Source organism: Xenopus laevis, chromosome 4L, assembly GCF_017654675.1.
Source record: "Xenopus laevis strain J_2021 chromosome 4L, Xenopus_laevis_v10.1, whole genome shotgun sequence".
NCBI lineage: Eukaryota > Metazoa > Chordata > Amphibia > Anura > Pipidae > Xenopus > Xenopus laevis.
The window spans coordinates 72,033,509-72,054,049 of record NC_054377.1 but is presented as its reverse complement, the minus strand read 5'-3'; the positions used below and the strand labels follow the sequence as shown (position 1 = coordinate 72,054,049).

Here is a 20,541-nt window from a genome sequence, read left to right as displayed (position 1 = left end):
GATGATCTATCTACCGAAATTTCTATACCACCTCCATAATGCCCCCGTATACATTCCCAAATCAGTATTTAAAAAAATCAACCAATTGATACTTCCCTTTATATGGAACCGTAAGGTACCGAGAATTGCCTGGGAGAAATTGACAGCGGAGAGGGAGGATGGTGGACTCGCCTTACCCAACTTCCAGTTGTATTACATAGTGGCCCAAGTGTATTACCTGCACTGGTGGTATCATCCCGACCCATATAACCCAAATATGGCGCTACATGCAAATATAATAGGGTCACTGGAAGGACTTAAAAATCTTCCCCATCGGCAAATCTCGGATGCCGGCAGTCTGCCATCCACCATCTCCACTCCTCATAGAGCCTGGACCCAAGTATTGAAAATATTTAAGAAAGGACCAATTCGGCTGAATCCACTATTACCATTATGGGGCAACTCCAACCTACTTCACTTCCGTAACCTAGAGGACTTCCTCTTCTGGCCAAGGCAGGGCATTAAATACCTGGGCGATCTTCTGCAAAACAGTACCTTCCCTTCACATACTGAACTACAAGCCAAATGCACCTCTCAGACCCTCCCACTTTTTCGATATTTCCAAATTCGACACACTTTTAAGGCCCAGTTTGGTACTCTTTCTCCTGTCCTTGCCACAATGACAATTGAAGAAACACTCATAGCTGAGCAAACAGTTAAGTTGGTGTCCAGGCTATACAAAAACCTGCTAGCCAGTGTCCCCCCTCCTTTCCATACAGCTCAGGTACGGTGGAAGACTAACATTCCAGAGCTGACCCAGGATGACTGGGACGAGGCAACAGAAACTATGTATAAAAGCTTAATAGCAATAAGGGATAGGCTGATTCAATACAAGGTGTTTCATCAACTCTATATCACCCCGCTTAAACTAAAGGCAATGGGTAAGACGGACACTGACTCCTGCCCCAGATGTGGAACTCCAGTAGCCAATTTTCTGCACATGTGATAAATACTTACTGGTCGCAAGTAATGGCCTCGTTAGCGAACACACTCGAATTCCCAAATATACTCTCCCCCATTGTGTGTCTCCTGGGTGTAGTGGAACACCTTGTGCCCACTGTCTGTGCGAGATTAAGGTTTAGAGCGTTATTATTCTATGCTAAAAAATGTGTGATTATGCACTGGATGGGACCTACCCCTCCCACAAAGGACTCCTGGATTAACCTTGTAGATTCAACTATACCCAAAATAAAGCTTACCCATGAAGCGAGAGGCACCGCAGATAAATTTCAAAAGATATGGAGTCCTTGGTGGGAAATGGGACCGGGCGTGCAACCTAGAATTTATCATGCAACTGGATAATATATATATATACTTGCACTATACCTGTAATGTCTTCTGATGCTAACTTACCCTCAATCTACGCTGTACCACTTGAAAGCAAATAATTATGGACCAGTGACACATGTCTTAACTATGCACATGTTTGTGGATATATTACTTTTATTTTTTCTTGTTTGTAATGTTTATTAAAAGCAAATAAAACATAACCTTTAAAAAAAAAAAAGGAGCCCCCCTATAAGATATATTGGATCATTCATCTGACACCCAACTCCAGAATGAAGACAATGGGGCAGATTTACTTTAGGGCAAGTGGCTAATGCTACCGTCAATTCGCTAACGTTACCGCCCGCAGGGACATTGCCAATTTACTAATGGGCACAGGTGTCACTTTGCTATCAAAAGAGATAGGTGCTAGAGGTCATTCGCACTCTATTGCCAGGCGATGTACAGGTGTCCATAGACTGGCCAATCTATACATTCAATGAAATGCGGATTTTACTGAACGTTCCCTCTTTTGCCAGAATTGCCTTCGCCAGCTCAGCTCAGACCAGGCAAAGTGCAGTGGAATGCATAGATGTTCCTCAATCTTCTGTTACTTACATCATATCTTTTAGTGGAACAAGCTTCTAAGTCCAAAAAATGCTAGCATCTTTTCCTTTTTTCAGAGTGATAGCCTGCAAAATTTTTCGTCTGGCAAAGTATAGCGATGGGTGCAAATCGGTCCCTGGCGAATTTCCAGCCTTGACTAAATCTGCCCCAGAATGAGGAGAAACAGATGCTGAGAGAGGAATAGTGAAGATAAACTTGATTATTTCACAAAAGGTACAGAATTTTTACTTGATTGTATTTACAAAGTTTCTTTTTTAAGTTCCCCTTTAAGGACTATAGTAGTACACAATCGGGGTCATTTATCAACACTGGACAGTAACCCATAGCAACCAATCAATGATTCACTTTTTTTTCAGTCAGCTGGTATTAGAGTAATGAAAGAAAATATTTGATTGGTCGCCATAGATAAATGCTCAGATGCAGATTTACCCAGTGTTGATAAATGAGCCACAATGTTTATGTAGCTAGTTAAACATTGCCCAGGCCACTGTCGTGTTTCCTGATAGTATCTCCATCTTGTGTTTTATATAGGCTCTCTTAATTACAGGCACAGTCCAATTGGATAAAGTAGCCTTTGAAGTTGGCAGACCCTTCTGAACACCTGCTGGAATTGCAAAGCGTTTTTTAGGTTTTCACAAGATTTTACAATGTATTCTCTAAGACTCCTCAATGGATCTAGCAGGCAAGTCAAATACCCACATTGTTCTCCTTCTGCAGCTGAAAAGATTGAAAGGACTGACTCCTCTATATTGGAAATCCAGAACCTAAAGACTCAGAGAGGAAATGGCCACTGTTTGTTTGATAAATGACCCCGCTGTAAGCTTTTTTCATATAATAATTCATCTTCCTTTGCATTGTGTCTTTAAACTAGTAGCACTCTCTAATGGAAGAGTAGTTCTAGCCAGTCAGGACAATGCTCCATCTATGACCAGAAAAGCCAAGAACTTGGTATGATCTTAAACAAAAGGGTGTAATTTATGTAATCTGTTTTCTAAGAGTGGAAAGAAATTGTTCTTCTTAGGTTTAGACATGATTTTATTTTGATGTGTCTTCTCCACATCTTAGGGCTTCTTTAATAGCACTCACTAATTTATCTGCCACATTAAAATCAAATAGGGGCATTGCCTTCAGAACTAAGGCTCGCCATCCTTAGATTCTACCGCCTCTTTACTTATCTTCTCTTCACAGCAAGTCTGGGCTTTCTGAAACTTCTACAGCAATTTTGATGTGTCTTCTCCACATCTTAGGGCTTCTTTAATAGCACTCACTAATTTATCTGCCACGTTAAAATCAAACAAGGGCATTGCCTTTGTTATAAGTTGCCACTTATAATTAAAAATGTCCAAGGAATCAAAATAAAGACAAAAGAGATCCTCTATTGTCCTATACATGAGCCCACCCTAAAACAAATGTGGCATGAGCTTCAAATTGTTAAAAAAAATTAACAAAAATATATTTAACAGTTACAACTTTTAAACATAATCCCACTTTAAAATGTAAAAAAAAGCCAGCATTTTGTCTTTTTTTATGACTTCGACATACAGGATATGATGTCACTGACATAAGATTGTTGTGGATGTAGTTTCATTTTATTAGTTCACCAGGTATAACCTGGCGAAGCAGACTTTGGCGGAAAGGGTAACGTAGTGGAAACTTCACACTCTAATGAATTTGCAGAGTAACGATTGTTCGCCTAAGTGAAAATTCTCTTGGCGAAAGGGCGCAAAACTTTGTTAGTGCTGTGCTCTTTCGCTAGCGAATTGTCCTTTATGCCTTTTAGTAAATTGGCGATGTCCCTGTGGATGCAATTTCTGACGATATCACAGACCACTTCGCCCTTTAGTAAATCTGCCCCTATGAAGGGAGATGGAGCACAGAGCAAATGCATTTGCAGAGGCCTCACAATGACATTGAAGGGCCAACAATGACATGAAAAACTGCCAATCCAAACTCAACAGACAGGAAAAGAAAGGGACAAGGTATGGGGAAGGAACTTTTACCTTAATTAATTAGCCACTTTCTAAGAAAGTCTGTCTCAGAAAGGGTAATGTTAACCCATTAGTTGCTGTTAGGGAATCTGGGAAAGAGGAAGTTTTAGAATTAAGTATGGAACAAAGTCCAATGATAATAGATACATACAGAAACAGCACTGCAAAGAACTGGTTAATATATGAAGGATAGCATACATCATGCTCTGAAATATGTTAATATACCTCTGAAGTTTTTCCCAGGCTCAGTTGTTCCCACATAAGCCAGTGTCAGTAGCCACAACGTATTTGTACCTGAAGTCATTTTGATGGAGTTTTCATTTTGAAAATTGCATCAGGTTTATCTCCCAACCTGGCCACAGTTACACATTGTGCGCAAAAAAACGTAGCAACTTGTGTTCCAAACTTGCAGTTGTAAATGCCCTTTTTCATCAGGAGTCAAGCCTATGTTATAAAATGCTACCTGAGGAAGGGTTGTGGAGGTAAAGAAGTGCAATGAACCATAGCAGTGCTCCAGTCAGCCACTGGTGTTCTCCAGCATGTCAGCTGGGTACATTTAGGATATTATTATTGCATAATTGAAGCTATACGTTTCTATAAAATTATGTATTTTCTTAAACAATTGATATACAATATACATTTAAATCACAAAAAAGTGTGAACTACTTGGAGATCAGTGAGCACAGAATAGCAATCTCTACTGATCTCTTTATGCCTCTAAATTTATTATAGTGGAAATTCTAGTCCAAAAATATTTGAATTTTAAACTGAATATATGTTGTAATTGTATGATGATCATCATCATACATATGTATATTTAGAATATCAGTATGGTTAACTCTTTTGAGATTTTAAGGCCTCTTTTTCTTCAAGCCACCAGGTTGTCATTTCTCCTTTCCCCTGAAAAGAAAAACATTAATGAGCATTTATAAACAACGTACTTATAATAGGATGTGTGTTACAGCAGGTCTAGTGGTGGATTACAGCCTAATTACTGGTCATATTTAGTCTCACCCAGTACATGTAAAAAGTGAAGAACACCAACTAACAGTCTAGTCCTTTAGTGGGTTTAACAAAATGATTTTGCAAATCTCACATGTACCCTATTTGTCCACATTTCGTCTCTCAATTGTTAATGTTGTTCGCAAATAAAATGTAAAGCGATACCTTCACATTTAGGGCTCCACGGCATGTAAGGATGTAGCCACCAATTTTCTGGAGCAGTTCAGCTGCACTGGAACTACACTGGATTTTCAAAGCTAATTAAAGAAATGTTGGTATTAACATAAATATGGAGCAAACTTTGTTTGGTAAAAATGTTTTGCATCATTTAACAGAAATAACAAAATAGGAATTTTGCTCTACATGTTGTAAGTTAACTTTTAGTATGTTATAGTATAGATAATTCTAAGCAACTTTTCAGTTGGACTTTATTTTTTCTTTGCGATAGTTTTTGAATTATTTGGCTTCTTCTAACTCTATCCAGCTTTCAAATAGGGGTTACTGACCCCATCTAAAAAACAAATGATATGTAAGGCTACAAATGTATTGTTAGTGCTGCTTTTTAATTACTTATCTATCCAGACCCTCCCCTATTGATATTTTAGTCTCTCATTAAAGTCAGTGCATGGGAAATTTGGACCCTAGCAACCAGATATTGCTGAAATTGCAAATTGTAGAACTGTAAAAAGCGAAATAACTCAAAAAAATTAAAACCAATTGCAAATTATCTAAGAATGTCACTCTCTACATCATACACAAAATTACAACCCCTTTAATAGAAATGTATTTTAAAGGGCCTAAGCTGCATTTTACATTTTCTTTATTTAATAATGTGGATATTGTCTTTGTATTTGTACCTTCACTTGTAGACTCCATTCTTGAAGCTGTGTTAACTGTGTCTCCAAATAAACAGTAACGGGGCATTTTAGTTCCAACCACTCCAGAAACCACAGGACCTTACAAACAAAACGTGCATCATCAATATTATTTTTATTAAACTTTCAATTTGAAGATTTTTTAAGTTTTTGAAGATTCTCATTCATCTAGGTCATGGTATATCAGTAGAAATAAGTCAAATCAACTGGACTTGCTGTATTTTTTTTTTTTTTTAAGACATTTCACCGGTCATCCAACTGGCTTTCTCAATTCAGATTTGATTTTGACTTTTGATTGTTTTGATTTTGATTGACTTCAGATTTTTGTTTTGACTTATTTCTACAGCTCTACATTATCCATTAACTATAAGCAGAATGTAATATTTAGAGCTCTGAATTGAAGATATATAAATGGTTATACTCAAATAACAAAGGACACTGGCATAGTACTGCTGTGTATATAGAAAGAATTCCGGCTCAAAGGTCATTCTACTTGCCAGGGTCTAGGCACAGAAAAAGAAGGAGCAGCTGTTGTCCTCAGTTAATAGCGTTTTTAGTGTAGGGTTGTAAATTTTCAAATAGTCCTAAAATACACCCATTGTACAGATACCATTGTGGACACTATGCTGACATAGCAGCTTTGGGCTATTGTTCTAATGCTAGAAATGGTTTTCTTTATTCAAATCCAAGACTTACGTACTGTGGGCAAGCATTTCATATCCCTGATTATAGGAAAATAGATATAACGACAGAGATAACAATTATAGCAGTACTGTATTATGTAACACATAATTGCCAGAAAGATCTAACACTGAAAGAGGGGACATTTTAAGGCCCAGCTAGTATAAGTTTTCATCGTGTACAGAGTAAGGCAATAAAAGAAATATATGGATAGTCCCAGGGCCGGAACTAGAGGTAGGCAGAAGAGGCACCTGGGTTGGGTGCAGTGATAAGGGGGTGCATGGAAGGTACCTATTAAGCGTCTTCTGTCTACCCCCAATCTGTTTTTACTGCCCTCTCTCCCCTCCCATGTCCCCTTTCCTTGTCCTCCCTCCCCCTGTTCTGTTACTGCTTGTGCGCTCAGTCTTGATCAGACGTGCACGTTCAGGCATGCGCACAGTATGCATGCATTGTAGTGGTGGTGTCAAATAAAACATTTGCACCCAAACCTTACATTTAGGTTTTTTTTAGTAAACCTAGATTTTTTTTCTGGTCAAATTTTTCTAGATTTATTATACCCCCAAAGAGGTTAAAAGTCTGAATCCAAAAATACTGCCGAGGTCATATAGAAGTCAATGGCAGATGTCCCTTTTACAATTTGAAGATATCGTCATCTGTGCTGGGATTCGTCCGATAATCTGAAAATGGTTTATGGTATATGGTTTTCCGGCCATAACCCAAAAAATTTGTAAGACCCGAATTTTCGCAGGATTTTGTAGAGTCTCTTCCTGCACCAAATTTTTCAAGTTATTTTATTAATAAATAAAATAAAATCAAGGATGGGAGTTTTGGTCGAATTTGGTTTAATAAAAAGATTAGGTAATTTCCAGTTTTAATAAATAACAGCCTTAATGTGTGACACATGAAAGAGTTTCTAAACTAATAATAAAAGGATCTGTCCCCATCTTCTCAACCATTCATAAAGTTTGGATTTATTCAATGCTCAGACCAGGGTCAATCATTCTACTAAATATTTTATATACAGGTGGGTTTGTCTTATATCAAATACAGTGTTGTACAATCTGGCTACAAATCCCAGAAACCTCCAAAAGTGAAATGATTCCTTTGGAAAAAGAATATGCTGCATATGGCAGCCTTATTCCTTGCATTGTATAACAAGATACTTATGTAAACAGAAGTAATCACCATGTCTTACCTGAGTGTATTCCACCTCGAATTTTCAGATTTTTATCAGGTATATGTGGGATCTTAAAACTGTGACAGACAGATACAAGATCTAATGCCATGCTAGCAATTTCAGCCACATGATTCATTCCATTTTCTTTAGGTACCCCCGATACAACCATATCTAAAAAAAAGTATATCAGTGTTTTAAAATAACTAAATTCCATCTGGAAATCTATAAATAGTTTGAACCTGACTGAGAAAATATGGTTCATTTACTAACATGGGTGCTAACTTGCAACTTCTGTTGTCTGTAAGAACCAATCAGGTATTTTTTTAGATTGTTCAAAATTAATTGCAGTGGTTCCAGCTGGAACCAGCACTTGTGCAATTTAACTCATATGTTAGTAAATCAGCCCAATTATATATCAGTGTAGCTAGCACACCTTTCCAAAGATCCTAGAAATCTGTCTAGGATATGTTATCCCCTGCACCAAGCAGAGCAGTTGGGATGTAGTGGTTTCTTGCTGGCATATTGGCATAATTTATACTGCATACTAAACAAATTGCACATGCAGTAGGATTTAGGCATCATTTAGTGGGATATGCTAACATTATAAAAATAAAGAGAAAATTATAGGATCCCAATGGGCTCAATGGTAGACATAATGTCATCTTTTACAAGTTAGGATCCCTCAATTATAGAAAGATCAATCAAGAGAATATATGGTAGAATATAAATAATCCTCTGCGATGCCCTATCACTTTGGGAGTAAATTCCCTCAGAATATATTACGTCAGTTGTTTGTGTTTATATTACTTGGTATTAAAGAGATACTGCCACCAGAAATTAAACTCTTGTTTGCCTTTGAAAGCTACTTATATACCCATAAAGTATTTGCACAATTACCTGTCTGATGCCCCATGTTCCTGTATGAGGGGGCTGCCATATTTGTGCAGCATGAATCCGTTAGTATTAGAACTTTAACTGACAGGCTGAGGTGGGACAGTCAGGTTGGCAAAACAGTCAGATTTAGAAACTTCAACAAACAATAACCTCTCAGCAAAAAATGATCAACATGACCTATAGGTAACTTTTAATTTACAGTGAAAGGGCCAGATAAAGGAATTTTATTTGATTATTGCAGTGATTCCTATTCACTTTCAAGGAGTTTTGCAGAGTTTTGTCCACCAATAGTAATCCTCTCACTGCAGGACTAGTGTCACAGAGTTTATCAGTAGTTTAACAAAAGATATCTCATACAGTCATCCTGGATTTGGAACTGTCCAGGTGCCCCCAGGCTCAGTGCTAGGAAGCAAGTTGGCACCCATATGTTATACAAAAACATACAATGCACAGGTGCATCACAGGTGATAATCTTTAAACACAATTAGAAAATTATATATCAACATTGACAGGTATCTTTGTCAATGGTTTTACAAGTGAGGGGTATGATAACTTACATGCGTCTCCAATGGTTTCAACCTTATAAACATCGTAATTATCAATAATATCATCAAAGATGGTATACAGCTTGTTCAGAAAGTCTACCACTTGATATGGTGTGCTGGCACTAGAGATGGAAGTGAAGCCAACAATATCACTGGAAAAAGACAAAATGGAACAGTTTAAAATGGGATAAATGGACAGAGGCTGGCACACATGGGCATATAAAGCAGCTAACACACCAAGCTAATTCTAAGATACAAATGGTAACATGTTCCTCAAAGAGCTAATACAGCTGTGGTTTGGGAAAAATAATAGCTCACCAAACATCTATTTTCAGGACTGTTCTTGGTTTCCACACCGTAAAATTATGCAATTTGCACCTCTTAATACATAGCAGAAATAAGTCAATGCTCTACATATCTCTTGGGTGATATAATTTTACAGGATGTAAATGCTTAGATGAATGCCCATACATTAGAGAAACAATGTAGTTCTGGGTGCTTTACAATTACATATCTACCAAACTGTGGGCTATCGTCACCCCAGGTCATATTGCAGCACTGGGTAGGGCATTCTGTTATAAATGAGAACATTATCTAAGATACTCACCATGCAGCATTTTTCTAGAAGAATTAAATAGCCGGTTAAGGAAAGGCATGCCTTGATATTCAGTGTTGGGTTATGGACAGGTCTTGCCAACAGATCAGAAGTAACTGTACTGCAATAACTGACAACTATTTGCCATTATTGGGACTCACTTGCTCAGCCTGCCCCAACCTGCAAATCAATGCACCAATGTAGTTTGCCTCTAACTAGACTCACAGTGATCCCCAGCCAGTAGCTCGTGAGCAACATGTTGCTCTCCAACCCCTTGGATGTTGCTCCCAGTGGCCTCAAAGTAGGTGCTTATTTTTTAATTCCAGCCTTGGAGGCAAGCTTTGGTTGTATAAAAACAGGTGCACTGCTAAACAAAGCCTCAATGTAGGTGACAATCCACATAGGGGCTACCAATTGGCCAATCACAGCACTTATTTGGCAGCCCAAGAACATTTTTCCCCAACTCCTTTTTATTCTCAATGTTGCTCATGGGTTCAAAAGGTTGGGGTTCCCTGAACTAGAGCAAGGAAAATTAAATAGAACCATGATGGGTGGCTTTGTCACATGTGTCCTTATGTGATGTGTTAGCCTAAGATCTGTGATCTGTGATGAGTAACAGTTATTTCCTATCATGTATTCTGTTTAGGAAAGCTTTTATAAAACAATTACTGTGTTATTTCAGTTTTCATTTACACAACTGACCGGTAAAGGAGACCTTGAATCCCTATAGTGTGATAGCCTTCCAGTTGCAAAAATAAGCAAAAAATGAAGTTGCTGTGTGTCCAATGGCACAGAAGACTTATGTTGCTGTATTGACTTAGAACACAGACATAAAGACATAGCCTATACATAATTAGCAGCACATGTGTTCAAACATTTATTACCACATAGAGGTTTATGCAAAAAACTTGCCTGAAAAAAACAGTGGCATTAGCATAGCTCTGGGCCTCACATGTAAGACCTTGACGTAAATCATCAGCTACAGGCTTAGGAAGCATACCTGGCAATGTGAGTACAAAGAAAGATAGAGAACACAATTAGAATGGGCACAATACTATCACTAAGGAGGTTAGTTATCAAAGTCTGAATTTATCTCAATATTTTCTGCTACAAACTCCGATTTTACGCTTATTTATTATTACATTTTCCCGACAATTTGCTTTGAGGAGAAAAAAAATCAGATTTTCACGATTTTTTTGGATTTTTCATCTGATTTTCAAGATTTTTTCGGATTTTTTTTCCTGAAACTTTCATTTCTTATGCTTTTTTCCCGGTATTGCACAAAACCCAGCACACATCAAAAAATCATTGGGACTTCTCCCATTGACTTATATGCAACCTAAACAAGTCTGAAATGCCTGATTTTTAGATTCTGACCATCCTCGGGATTTAATAAATTCCCGAAAAATTTGTGATTTTTTCAAAAGTCGATTTTATAAAATAAATCACAAATTTTTCAGTATTTTTGCATTTGGAGTTTAGTAAATAACCCCCTAAGTCTTGGCCTTACTGAGCTGAAAAGCTCTGTGAAATTCTACACACCAATGTAAGTACATTAAAAAAAATTAATTGTGATCCATATTTTTTTTCATACAGAAGAACATGCCCCAGCCAGTTATGAGAAACCTTTCTCTGCTATTTCTACAAATCAAATTACTAGTCCATGAACACTGTAATTAACAGATGTACAGACAGACTAAGCTTCTTTCACATCAACACAGTGGTTAAGTGCTCTTCTGATCACTAAAGACAACATTTCCTTGGCAACCATTTTGCTACTTGATAGACTGCATTATACGCCTAGAATGGATTTGTTCACTTTAAATCCAATTACTGTAGAAGAGCAGAATTGGAGAATTGCTTTAGAACATCTGAAAGCTGTCTGTAGTGGAGGTCTGATAAGGGAGACATATTAATAGACCTTGGTGTTTAGACCTCAAAATTCGTCCAGTAGTTTTTTTCAGTTTTTTAAGCAAAAGGTAGTACTATAAATGAAATGTGGAAATGAAGCACGTTTGCTACAACACAAGCAATACAAAATATGTGGGGCACAAATATGGGGCAGAAAAAATTTCCATCAATTTATCCAAAATAAATTATATGCCAAAAGCTTTTGAAGCAGTGCATATTTTTTATAATATATAAGAGCCATGAATATCCTATAAATTGCATATTTATAGGCATGCTTAGTGATGTCATCAGTTATAATTGGTGCTTATCATGTAATTTCTGTCATTTGACTGAAGCTTGTGTATTTTAATAAATAATGTACACCCTGTTGCATTCACCTTGGAGTTCCATGACCTGTATAAAAGCAATCAGCCTTCAGTGACTTATAATATCCAAATATTTTACAAAAGGGGCTGGATTATTAGTAACACATTTTAGTAATGTCATCAGTTATAATCAGTGCCTGCAATCTGTGTTTCTATATGTTCATGAAACTCCTTATATTTTACATCAGTGATATTCTTTAAATATTGATAAATATTTGAATTAAAGTAATGCCATGAAAAAGGGAGTTTCCAATCCAATGCCATTCTATAACAAATCTCCTGATCTTTTTCACGGCTATGCTATAATCTACGCATCTCTGCATTTTAGCTTAAATAAAACTCTGGGCAGTGGCCATATACATTTTTCTATACTGTATGTGAGGTTGCTGCGTTATAGGATTGCAACTTACTACTATATCTGTTCTGTGAAATGCAACTCTCAGGGTATTAGCACCTTCTTGTGGCAGATCCAAAGAGTATCTTGTCAAATGGTCTGTATTGTTTTTTTTTTATTTATATTTTTATTTGCATTTTTTTTTTTTTTTTCACATTTGCAAAAACAAACATTACAACTTGCCCACATAGGGCCATATCACAGTACAATTGGCAAGAGAAGGCATAATCTGAGCACCATACAACATCCATACATCAACATGTTATTTTCCTACTATTCATTCAGTCATGTAGCCACATGGTATTGCCAAAATATAAAGGTACATCTACACAGTTATTCTAGTGTCCCTACACCACCCTCAACTCCCAGCTGTGTGTTTAGGTTACCGCCCTGCACATCCTGTACATGCCAGTAATGGTCTGTATTGTTATTTGTTTTCTGAACCACAAACATTCTTTTCTACCACCAGCTCCAAATATGTGGTTGGTAAAGAGATTCAGAACTTCTGGATCAATGATAAGGTTATCAAATCATTCAAAGAACTTGTAGCCTATCTATAAAAGGCAATACGGCAGAGTTGTATTTGTTGTATTTATAATGCAGTCAAGGTGTAATCAGTGCAGGCCAGCAAAGGCCAGACCTGTATATATTATATATTTGTCTGATTTTTCACATGCTCTGTTAATTATTCCAAGCTTTACCCACAGCTGCACTATTGAAAAGGAAATGATAGCTTTTTAATTATTTATTTTTAGTAAGGGAGACCATTAAGATTTAGCAGGTAAGAAGTGGTCTGGATATAAATAAGGCTTGGCTGTTATTGATGAAACCTGCCTTGCCAAAATATCTATCTTAGCACAGCATTAAGCTGTGTTAATGTAAGTGCTCTCTGCGGGGAATTAATTAGCATCTTTTGTTCTTTGACCTTCATTTTACTTTGGATAAAGATTATATTAATCTGCTTTTGTAGACAAGGGATTTATTATTTTTCACTCTTAAAGGCTCATGCAAGCACAAAAAATAGTATTTATTTCTGAAGCTGCAACAATTTACATCAGTGGTTAACAATCTTTTTCTAGTTCAAGCCTCCCCCTCCCCCTTGGAGGTTCAACCTGTGGCCAGTCCCCCCATAGCACATAACATTCTTACCGATATAGGAAAATATTAGTGTACCAATGCTGTGGTCTCTTGGCAATCTCTCTCCTATAAAAGCTTATCGCGGGGGAGGACTAAGCCCTCTGGCTGAAAACAATGCCCAGGTCAAGAGACATGCCAAGAAATGTTACCATGCAGGGAGGTGAGCAGAGTTAAATAGTTAGGTACAACCATATCGGGTTTACCTTGACGTGACATGGTGGCTTATAAATTGTATGATCAGAACACATTATTCACAGAGCACTATTTGCTTAGCATCTTGTGACAAGAACCGATGCACCCTGCTTAGCATCTTGGAGCAAGAACCAATTCATCCGTTCAACCTGTTCAATTCCATTTGTGAAAAGTGTGAAAGTGCACACAAACTTGTGCACTTTGTGTTGGGGCTGCATTCTAAATGAGTCCTATGATATTTAAAAATGTAGAATATGGGATATAAATGTTATTACTGATACTGAGATCAACACTAGAATTCGATTTATAAAAACTAACATTTTTGAGATATATTCAGTGTGAGAAACTTGAATGTAAAGATTCGGCTAGACTCATTGAAAAGGATGAATAAAATGTAATTTATAGTTGAGGTTTTTTTTTCATGTTTTTAGCCGATCGAGTTTTGTAGATTCAACTTTTTTCATAAATCAGCTTCAATTCAAGTTTTTCCGATTTAAAATAAAACTTGAAAAGTATTCTGTTTTATACATGTAACATCCATCAGTCAGACTCTTATTGCTGTCTGCATTGTCTAGCACTGCTTTCAGTCTTCTCTGCCTGACTGTGTGCAACTCTGACAGATGTAACATGACCATTTTTCCTCCAGTAGCTTATTAGGCCTCTTGGTTCCTTGATATAATTATGGGCTTTCAGCTTCCTTTACTAATTAGTTTTTTTATAGGTGTTTTGTATTTTCTTTTAGCTATCTGATGAGTTCCAGATTCTCACATTTATTGTCCAATAAATCAGGCAAAGATTTAACCTTATAAACTAGAAATCATCTTTCACTTAGCCACAATTCAGGTGTCACACCCTGGAGTTGATCATGTTGGACAAAATACATTTGTAACTTATTTTAGAGGGAATTGTGTAATGCAGGTACTGTGTGGGCGTCGTTAAAATTCATTTACGAAAATGTTGCTTGAGTTGTATATTTGGTGGTAGATTTGGAGGCCATTCGTTTTTTAAACTACGATTAAAGTCTCTTTCACTAAAATCATGAATTCTTAGTAATTTATTAAAAAATCAAAATGTAAAAATATGAATGAAAAAAATGCTGAACAATGTGCTTAAAAAATACAAAAACCTTAAAAAAGCTGAATTTTACTGATAATTATTAGCTAAAAAAATTCCAAAAGTCCAAATAGGTTCAATAGGATCAGCCCAGCTCTAATTGACTTCTAAAGGAGCTCAACTGCTTTTACTTGTAGTGTTTTTTGCGTGACTTTTACACGTACTAAATCTCGAATTTTTAGAATCTTAGAGAAATTTAAAAAAAGCTAATTTTTTGAGAAAACATTTGATTAGTGAAAAAATAGAAATATAAATGTCACTAAATAGGCCCGCATAGGGGTGCTATAGTCTGATGTAACACCAAGTTATCATAGGTGTTCTATCACAAACGTTTGAAACAGATTAAAAATGGCATAGCCTTTGAGCTGTATGACTGGATTCATGCTATTCATTTATGCATGACATGGACATCTATGTGTATGGTCAAAAACCATCATAGCTGCATCACTGGGTAATTATTACATGTAGTGCAAACTATTTTATCTTTCTTGGTATAATGTTAGTAGTCATTCATCAGCTAGTTTTAAAGGACAATTGTTTGAAATTTAAAGAAGATATGTTATTCAGCCTGGTGCCAAGTATGCTTGCTACTGCCTAGCTATCGACTAATAATGGCATTAAACGGAATACTATTTTTTGATGGCCTTTAACAGTGTTTGAGGTAAAAGAAATTGAACTAGTAATTGTATATGGTATATGAATTATTAACCATTATGATGAAAAATCAAAAACAAATTAGGTTAGCATATTAAAAAAAACATTATCCTTAAAATGGCTTTTTGTATGCAGTAGAGATGACAATAAATTGGATTTGACTTGACTTGAGAAATACAAGTTAGCCATTCTTGTATTTATTAGACACATCCAATTCTCAAGCACACCTTAAAAGATAGATCAATAACATTTATTGAACTATTAAAACCTTTTTCCAAGGCTTAGGTTGTTTCAGGTATCATAGAACTTTTAAAAAAGGAGAGTGTTATAAATCTTCCCTTTATACAGTATATAAATAATAAATAGATTCACATTCTCCTACTGTCTTCTAATGTGAATCTTAGCTATTTTTAGCTGTATTGCAGTGGTTTTTAAAGGGGCTATATATATGGTATTATTAATAAACAAAACTTTTTGTATTTTGTGATGTAAAAACGTGTTACTTTTTATCCCATTACTGCTTTTCCCTTAATAAATAAATCAGAGATAATTGGGGGGGGGGAAATCCTTAATTTTACTTACTGTACAATAAACGGTCAGTCTTTTGTTTTTCTTGGAGAAGATCTTGAGTCCTTTCTGCAACTACAGCTTCCAGGTGCTTGCTGTATTTTTCCATCTGTGTAGTGATAAAACATTTTCTTATGACATTCTATATTTACCATGTACACTTTAATACCTAAAAACTCTTTGTTTAAATGTTCTTGCTTGGTAAAGCTAATGTAGCATCTTACCTTTATAATACAGTATGTGCCAGTGTTTTCCCTTGTGTGGGAGGGTGTCACAGACTGGTTCAAAACAACGAAAAGTGCAATGTTGTACCACACATTACCTACATGTACCAACTGACATTCTGCACTTGTTACAATATTTTGACTGCAAACCCTCCATTCCATTTCTCATTATGAAAATTTCCTGTCTAATTAACCTGTTGAATTCTTAGCTTCAAATCCCTTTTGTGGTGACAGAAATTCTTAACATGCAGCAGAAAAAATGCCACGCCTGCAGCAAATTTTATCCATTGTATAGGGTTTGGATTCTGTTTGGCCAAGCTCTTGGAATCAGAATCCTGCTAAAAAAGGCTTGGATTTGGCTGAATCCCAGACTGAATATGGAATTCGGCGCATCCCTAGTTTGTCTTTGGCTGACTTTCTTTTGATTCCTACATGCTTATTCCTTCGAATCACTGTTCAATATATGCTCTTGGATTCTAATGTGCTATGATCCACGGTAGCGACTGTTACAACTAATACACATAATCATTAATTTGTTTTATCATGGTTACCTAGAAACCAGAAATGGGGTAGGGGGTATAAGTTTGTATTTACTGCTGTACATACAATACAAATGCAAATTAGAAAAGCAATGAACAAAATGATTATGTTCACTTTGTACATAATATAATAAATATCAAAAAGTAGTTTTACTAAATACATATACATAAATCTTTATAATATTTGCACTGTGGTAAAGGAAATTCTCCTGTAGAGTTCTCAGTAGAGAGGACTAAACTTACCAAGTTCATCATCATGTCCACTGGGCTCACTTTATGAGGATTCATTCTCTCCAGGGTCTTCCTTATTTGCTCAAATGATGGTCTTACCATGGGACTATTAGCCCAACATTTCTTAACTAGCTGAGTATAACAAGAAAATATGGTTTTGTGAGCTGGATATTTGTGGAAAACTGTAGGTTGTCAACTGTCAGTCTAGTAAGTAATCAACATCCATACCCACGATTACTGTTAAATTCTCTACTGTTTAATTCTCTATTTAAATAGATTCACTTCAACCACTTGAAACATACATTGTGAGTGGGCAAAATCTGGAGCAGGAACCTGCGGAATATTTATTAATTCGAGATTTAGACAGTTTATAATATGGTGTGCATAATGTCTACCTTTCCTTGCTATGTTCCTCTTGCATAATGGAAAGCTGTTTTCTAAAGACGGTTTTGTGGCTCTACATAGAGAGACTGCATGGTCAAGTGTTAGAATTTTTTTTTTTACCTCGAATGAACTCGAATGGTACCTTACTTAAGAAAAACCTGGAATGTGAGAAACCTGATTCTTCAAGTTCCAGTCCCACAACCCCAAAAACTCAAATTGATCAAGTTTTCAACGGAAAAAAAAAAGTCGACTCACTCGAATCATTTGATGTTTTGGGCAAACCCTCTCGAAAAAACTCCAACATCAAGCAGGCAAGGGACCTCTACCATCTACTTTGACAGAACCTCAACAGGTTTTTCGGATTCAAGGTCTTTCCAGGGTCGGGGTATAATAAATCTTGAATAAAAAATTTTTTTAACTCGAAAATGTTGTGACCGAAAATTACAACTCGAAAAATCTAAATTTTTCATGGAAAAAATAACTCAAACCAAATAAATCTTTCCCATAGGGTATGCAGAATTCAGTACAGAATAGGGGAGACAACAGCAATTTTCATTATTGCCCCTGGCAGGTCTTTCTGGTCACTCTAATGTCTACCTTTCCTTGGTATGTTCCTCTTGCAGAATGGAAAGCTGTTTTCTAAAGACTGTTTTGTGGCTCTACATAGAGAGACTGCAATATTAAGAGGGAACCAACAGTTCCAATTGCTCATGGAACTGCACAATCATTCAGTGATGCGATCTGGAAAGCTTACATGCAAAACTCTTTTCAGTCTATAGCTAATTCTTCCATAAAAGCCATTATTTTTTTGCTGTTTGAGGGAAAAGTGTCTGCATGAGACTAAGTTCAAATTCCTGGTTGATTTTTCTTGAGAATTTGTAACACATTACATTCTATTTCCAATACTGTCTGTAAGCATCACAGCAACCATGCCACCAGACAGGCTTTGCTTGCAATGTTTACATTTTAATACATTTCTATACACAACTATACAGAGTTGTATATCTAACTACACTAATAGAAGTTAGTTGTTGTGCATTCATATAAACTGTACTTTATGAAAGGTCTAAATATTGCCATCCTTATAAATACAAATCAAAAGCTTTCTATAAGCATATTCAGCATGGTGTATGTAGATTATAAACAAACCATAGCCTACATAATCACAAATGAGCAGCTTTTCTGTTAACCTGGGTCTGTGAAACCACTGGTTAAAGGAGAAGGAATGGGCAAAACCAAGAAAACTTTATCAGAAAAGACTATATAAATACACTAGTAAACCCTCAAAATAATGCTGCTCTGGGTCCTCTGTCAAAAGAAACACTGCATTCCTTTTCCTACACATGGGGGTATATTTATCAAAAAGTTAATTTAGAGCTCACGTCTGCCAAGAAATTCCTCCACTCTCTATACATTTCTATGGGCTTTTTAAAAACCTATTTATCAATGGGTGAAAGTGAGAGTTCACCCTTTGATAAATACACTCTTAAAAATCCCATAGAACTGAGTCGGGAGTAGAGGAATTTCACTCTGGCAGACTGCCGTGAGCTCTTATTCTTTTTAAAAGGCTACTATCATCTTTATCTAGAAAAATTCCCATTATAAAAAGAGACCCTCTAGAATACAACACTGTCGTCAGCAGCACTTTTTTCATTGATGGCAGATAGATGGAGGTACATAGGCCTTCTATCAGGTCCCTAACTTGTGTGTCATTCAGATGTGCAAGTTAGGAAGCAAAAGATGATGCAGGCTACACGGGCCTGCCCTTTCTTCCATACATAAGTAAAAGGCCTATGCCCCATGATCCTTCGCACCCTGCGCCAAATTTTTAATCTACATCCATTCCCCCGGGCAGAAGTGCTGCCTGAATGACCACTTAATGCTCTTGCACTTCTGCTGGAACAAAACATAAACATTTACTTTATATGAATGCAATAGCCTGACAGTTAAGAAACCTCGCTTACAAAGTCTTAACAGTTTAGAAAGTTAAGGAATCTCGCTTACAGAGTCTTAATTGGCAAAAATGATAGTAGGCAAATTAACTACTTTATTAAAAAAAAAAAACCCTCTATATCTGTGTAAGATTTTAATTACTATATTTTTATCATCATTAATATTAAAACACACATGATATATTATCACATCCATAGTTTGTTCAGTAAACCTGGACCATGATTTATATCATACTCTGAATATAATCCGAGTAAACATGCCATATCAAAGGAAAGGTATTAGGAACCAAAGCAAAAAATCTGCCAGTTTCACAATATCTCATAAAAAAACTCACATTTTAAATTCTTCTAGGTTGACTATTTTGCTCTGTATACACAAAATCCCGAGGTAAACAAAACATTTTGGTGAGTAACACTGTGCTTACTCAATTTCTAGTTGTGGGATCTTTTTAACAGCAAAGGGAAAACAAATGCATTCACTGTAGCATGGGAATAAACATAATGTGCAAATACAGCTGGCTTACAAACGAAATAGAATCATCAGACAGGCAAGACATGATATCATTATTATTTACTGTTTCTTTTAATATAACACTCTTCACAATCTTTGGCGTTACTGACAAAGGTATCAATTGACCCATTGCTTGATTGTACAAAACCTGATGCAGCTAAATGCAAATTCAGAATTATCAAAAAATTTAAATCATCCTGCGCTAAGTCACTAATTAATTTGGCTTTGAGCCCACAACTCCTTAATTTGATTTACAAAGTTCCATTATGAATGAATTTATAAAAAACAGACCTCAGAATAGTCAGCCTGGTTTGGACAGTCTTGGTCAGCTTTGCCAGCACTGAGGTCTGGAATACGTGGTCTCCATGAAGCATCTTTCATATAGATAGCTCCCTATTAAATGGAAAGAAAGTTATTGAAGAAATTTTAAGGCTATGAGTCCATGCCACAGATCACAAAACACAAAAAGCTTATTTATAAGATGTAGTGCATCATCATAAAATTGGGGAGTCACATGTAACTGCATGTCACTGCATGATGATACTGCAGGGAAAGAATGAAATATAACTGTGAAATGATACCTTAAACTGTTTCAGACTTACTGGAAATGGATCACATCTGCTGGCAATTTCAACAAGGATAATGGCATAGCTGTAAAAAAAACCAAAAGTCATCATC

The 20,541-nt window shown here is 36.3% G+C and overlaps 1 protein-coding gene across 1 annotated transcript in view; it reads right to left on the bottom strand.

Moving 5' to 3' along the window:
* Positions 1–2,261: 2,261 nt before the first annotated feature.
* LOC108713520 (atrial natriuretic peptide receptor 1) overlaps positions 2,262–20,541 on the bottom strand; it is a 44,945-nt gene continuing 26,665 nt past the window's right edge. Inside the window, exons 14-23 of the mRNA XM_041591046.1 lie at positions 20,466–20,514; positions 20,155–20,256; positions 17,029–17,148; positions 16,038–16,131; positions 10,602–10,689; positions 9,107–9,246; positions 7,674–7,826; positions 5,780–5,878; positions 5,088–5,179; positions 2,262–4,820 (exon numbers count right to left, since the gene is read on the bottom strand). Coding sequence (XP_041446980.1) covers positions 4,755–4,820; positions 5,088–5,179; positions 5,780–5,878; positions 7,674–7,826; positions 9,107–9,246; positions 10,602–10,689; positions 16,038–16,131; positions 17,029–17,148; positions 20,155–20,256; positions 20,466–20,514 — 1,003 coding nt within the window. The 3' untranslated portion in view covers positions 2,262–4,754. The remainder of the gene's footprint in view (positions 4,821–5,087; positions 5,180–5,779; positions 5,879–7,673; positions 7,827–9,106; positions 9,247–10,601; positions 10,690–16,037; positions 16,132–17,028; positions 17,149–20,154; positions 20,257–20,465; positions 20,515–20,541) is intronic.